General features: G+C 37.3%; 1 protein-coding gene across 2 annotated transcripts in view; it reads right to left on the reverse strand.

Annotated features, from left to right (window-relative positions):
* Positions 1 to 5,000, reverse strand: part of LOC137974041 (uncharacterized) — a 145,569-nt gene that overhangs the window by 53,867 nt on the left and 86,702 nt on the right. For both annotated transcript variants that reach the window (XM_068820962.1, XM_068820961.1), the window contains exon 14: positions 323 to 461. In XM_068820962.1, the coding sequence (XP_068677063.1) occupies positions 323 to 461 (139 nt within the window). The remainder of the gene's footprint in view (positions 1 to 322; positions 462 to 5,000) is intronic.

The following is a 5,000-nucleotide window of genomic DNA, read 5'->3' on the forward strand; positions in this document are numbered from 1 at the left end:
TGGGCATTTTGGACAGTTACGTTTTAACCTTTAGTCTTCATTTTACCCTTGGTCTGCAGTCTGCATTTTACACTGACTAATTCGAAAAGACAACTCGAAGTTCAACTCGAAATTCCAACTCCAAAATCCAACTCGAAATCCTGACTCGAAAATTAGTCTATCGCTGATTTATGTCGTTCCCATAGTCTATGCTTCGAAATTTGCACTCTGTAATGATACTGAATATAGATGCTACATGAACTTAAACAATGTACGATGTTTCCTTCAATAATTTTCCAGAATAGTTTTTAATTGACAGATTGACAGCCAAAGTTAAAGTTACCTGGGCATCCATAGATCTCCATTCTTACGGATATGTGCTTCTCCCACTCGATCGGCAATATCCGCAAGAAACGCGCCGTGATTGGTGGAGTCAGCTTGTTGGATACAACTGAATCGCTGTCTTGATTTCCATCATACACCTCATGTTAAAAGAGAAAGGGAAAGAACAGTATAGAAGACTGAGCACAGCCTGCTTCTCAAAGACTTTCGTTCATTTTAGTCTCATAGCAGTCTCTAAGACCGCCAGGACTCGAAATACCGAGAACATATCTTTTCTTTAAAAGGCACCTACAGTCTATTCATTTCACTAATGCTCCATTAATCAAAGAAACGTCCTGGCGATAGCATTTCGCCTAAATCGTAACTGCCTGTCATTAAAAGGCCTGGGAGGTATAAGTGCGTATAAAAGGAACTATAGGTTCAGCACTAGATTAATCGCCCTGAAGAAGACACTAGCACGAATGTTGAAACCGTTGGGTCTCTAAGTGGTAGCAAGTGGTAGCCAACTATATGCCGCCTTAAAAAAAAAAAAAAACAACAACAACAACAACAGCAGTAAAACACAAACCAGGTTACAATGAAACTACCTTAGTCAATATCTGCACGCTTTCACAAGTTTTTAAGCCGTCCTTTTCTCTAATCCAGGACACATTTTCTTCTACTTGTTATAGAATATTATTCTCCCGTGAACAAAGTAAAAATCATCGTAGAAATGGGGACATGAAATTCTGTAATACATTTTCTTGAATTGAAACATAAGCTGCGGGAAATAATGTCGGACCTAGCCGACTTTTGGATTGAGGCAGTTATCCAATTGATGAAGCAAAACACTCAATGCAGGTTCAAGTTAAAAACAATTTGACTCAAAAAACCCTGATCATATAACAAATTCAGAAATGCCGCTGCTCAATTCAACTATAACTAGACCCTCCGTGAAGGTACACTGGGTTGCCTGTGGTACGTGCAGCGTTCCACGCAATTTCTTTCAAGTTGGGGAGAGGGTCACCCAGAAGTCATACCAGAAGTCATACCAGAAGTCATACCAGCAGAGGCCCTTTGGCTCACCGGTCCTCACACGTTCGTACGACGAAACAGATCCTTTTTTGAGGTTAAAAACCTGGCGACCGGCCTATTAATTAATCAGTTTGTCAGAAAGAAGAAATTCCTGTCCTCTTTAAAAAAAATTGACACGCATTGCTTACGTGTGGTACTGAAATAACACAGCGATTTATTCCATAATGTCAACTGAGATGTGTGTTGTCTTCAAGGAGATTCAAGTTGTCCTTGCGTAATATGTAGCTCTAACAGTGCACGATATTGTTTGGTATTGTCTATCATTGTAGTGAAATGGTAGAAGTCTTGGGTAAATAGCCTGAGAAGACATGTGGTTACTAGCAAAGTACTGGGCCGAGAAAGATTAAAGAAAATAAATGGGAAGTGAAAAACATTGTCTTCTGGGATGACATGTTGACAGTTGTCTTTGCGTAATATGTAGGTCTAACAGTACACGATATTGTTTTGGAATTGTCTATCATTGTAGCGCCATGGTAGAAGTCTTAGATAAATAGCCCCTTGAGAAGACATGTGGTTACTAGCAAAGTACTGAAACCAGAGAGACTGAAGAAAATAAAAGGGAATCGAGAAACATTGGCTTCTTGGCTGAGATGTTGATCATGCAACTTCTTTCCACCACAAGTGTAAGCGTGCACTGACAGCATCTGACAGCTTTGTAAACAAAAGTTGAAAGCTGAAGTTGTTGCTCGGCGGGGTTGGTATCTGGATGGGCGACCTAAGAAATATACCACTCAGTAACAGAAGCATAGGACCGAAAATTCTATTTTAATGCTATCAAATGCGAACCAAGCAAGATACAGATTTTGTTAGCTTGCTTTATGCAAAACAAATATTGATGTAAAAGTAAATAAATATGGATACACAATTTTTAAGAAGAGCAGAAGGAAGTTTCAGGATGGTCGATCGAGCATAAAATATTTTGCCATCGCTAACAAAATCTACGACATGAAAACAACATTAATTTTGAACCACAAATATAAAAAGTTACCATCAGCGAAAAACAGTTTGGGAGATTTTAGTTGTTTTGTTGTAATTGTACAAGTTTGGCTGCACCGAGTAAATCGCACATCGAATTCAGCGGGCGCAGTGATCAAGTTACCGCGTTATTTTACCGCTCCATGTTTACTCGCGAAACAGTGAAGCATCTGTGTCAAATGATGCCAAGCTACTGGGTTTTTGTTTTTGTTAGTTTTCTTTTTTTTTCGATTGTTATAAATTTTGACAAGAAATGTGCGAATTCAACACAAAGATCACAATCGTGCAACTCTCAGAGGTTGACCATTGTTTCTGGAAAATCAAAAATTTACTCTCCAAGACAAGGTTATTTAGTACCAGGTAATTCCATCGTTTTGGTAATAGCAGCTACTTTATTATTCATCAGCGTCACAATCTTTTGCCGATTTTGGGGGTCATTTTGTTGAAACCCAAGCACGCTTCCAACAGACCTGTTTATTTTCGTGACTTATGCGTTACCACAAAAACTCTCCCCGTATCACATTTCAACACATGTATGCAAATTTGCTAAGCTCGAAAATTACACATGATAAATTTACAAAAGCTAGAAATTTCACAGAAATATTTTCCAGCGAAACATTTATTAAAACAAGCAACATATTTGCTATAAGAGGCAAGAAACCCTTCCTATTTCAGTTGCGTGCGTGCAAGCGAAACACACAATCACAAAGCATATGCAATTAAATAAATTTCTGACAGTTCACATTCAACCCTTTTCGAAAGAACCTTGACCGTAAATAATAAAGCACAAAAGAGACAACAAGCCTTCATTCAAGTAATTTTTCACAGTCACATTTCCAAATATTTTACACCTTTGCAGAGTTAAGTACAAAATACCGGTAAATGTAATTGTCAGACAACTAAGATGCGACTTGAGTAAACACTGTGATGCATTCTTGTAGGCGTTCGATTCTTTCAATGTTAATTTGTTAAATCATAGTTAGTAACTATGGTTAAATCCATAAAAAAATTGCTATTTGATTTCCGTGTTTTATATAATACCAAGTTACTAAAATATTAGAAACAAAGCTCACTTGATATCCAAAGGCGAAAAATGAAATTGTTCTCGAAGACCATTACTCGTCTCTTAAAATCCAGATATTTATTTTTCAGCGCTGTCTTGCTCATCCAATTGACGATCCATTCTTGAGCTCCATGAGGGTATATTTTGTTTAAAGATCCACTAAAACGCCATTCACGTCAATGACATATTAGTGAAATTTCCAATTGTTATACCGGACGACTGTGCAGAGTTGAGAACAGGTAAATACAAATCTGACAAATAGCGAGACAACTGAGATCACAGATCCACTATATGGATTCCTTCTCTGTCTTTGTTGAACCCATACTGAGTTACCAGAGAACCGTTGATATGGTTTGAGTGTTGTACAAAACACAACACTTGGCAAAATTTTAGGAAGACAGCTCAATTTGATTACGGCTCGACGAGCGACAGATTGTTGTCGAAGTCCATTACTCGTCGCTTCTAACATTCGACCGCCTGTCTTGTTCAGTATCCAATTCGCTTGCCATTATTGAGCTTCATAAGGGTACATTTTGTTCAAAGATCCACTAAAACGCCATTCGCGTTACATGACTTTCGACGCCATTGCCGGTTAAGTTAATCGTTCTACTGTGTCCACCAGAGAAATCTACGCATTTTCCACTACCCTCTCGATCCTAAGAAAATACTCGTAGAAGGCTCTATGCACAAAGACACCACTTAGCAGGGGAGTGACAGGCAAGACTTTTACCGACACGGAAAAAAATAAAAAAAAAAGAAAACGAAAAAAAAAAAAACGACGAAATTAAAGACAGATTCCGACTGGGTTTGGCAACCCAGTAAAAAAGAAAACGAAAAATAAAAAAACGACGAAATTAAAGACAGATTCCGACTGGGTTGGTTACCCAGTAAACAGCAAGGAAACATAACCGTAAATTTACAAGAAAAGTTATCCCTATGCATGTTTAGGAAAAAAAGTGGTTTTTTTTTTTCGTTTTTCTTTTTTTTGCACTTAATTTAAAAGGCAAGATTCACCTAAAGATATTGTTTCCCTTGACAATGAAAACCTTTTTTTTTAATTTTTATTATTTTCTTTTTTTACAAGTTAACAAAAAAAAAAAGAGGTGAATAAGCAGGAAGGCAAAAGAAAAGGACAGTGGCAAGCAAAAAGGAAAAAAAGAACTATACATCTTGTCCGTTTTTTCCCTTGGGTAAAAAGGCACAGTCAAAGCAAATAAACATAACTGAAACGGGCTTTCAAAAATGTTGACAGTAGAGGCATTGTTTTCTACTTGATAAATGTGTTTAAACTAAAGAAAAACGAGTGTAATTATAAATTGGGCGTACGTTCTCTTAAGCGACAAAGCCAGATATAGTATTTGGCAATTAGGCAACAGAAATTGATTTGCAGTTTTTGTTAGAGCTATCCGGCCCCAAACTCAAAGCCGTATTTATATGTAAGTAATTGTGTTCACTCAAAGAAAGTTGGCAAGACTCCAACCACTTCAAAAGATTATCCCAATTTTTTTTAGTTTCTTCTCACCTCCAAAATTAGTGCATCCATTTTTTTTTTATTTCCTTATGACAA

This window comes from Montipora foliosa, chromosome 10 (genome assembly GCF_036669935.1).
Source record: "Montipora foliosa isolate CH-2021 chromosome 10, ASM3666993v2, whole genome shotgun sequence".
Classification (NCBI taxonomy): Eukaryota; Metazoa; Cnidaria; class Anthozoa; order Scleractinia; family Acroporidae; genus Montipora; species Montipora foliosa.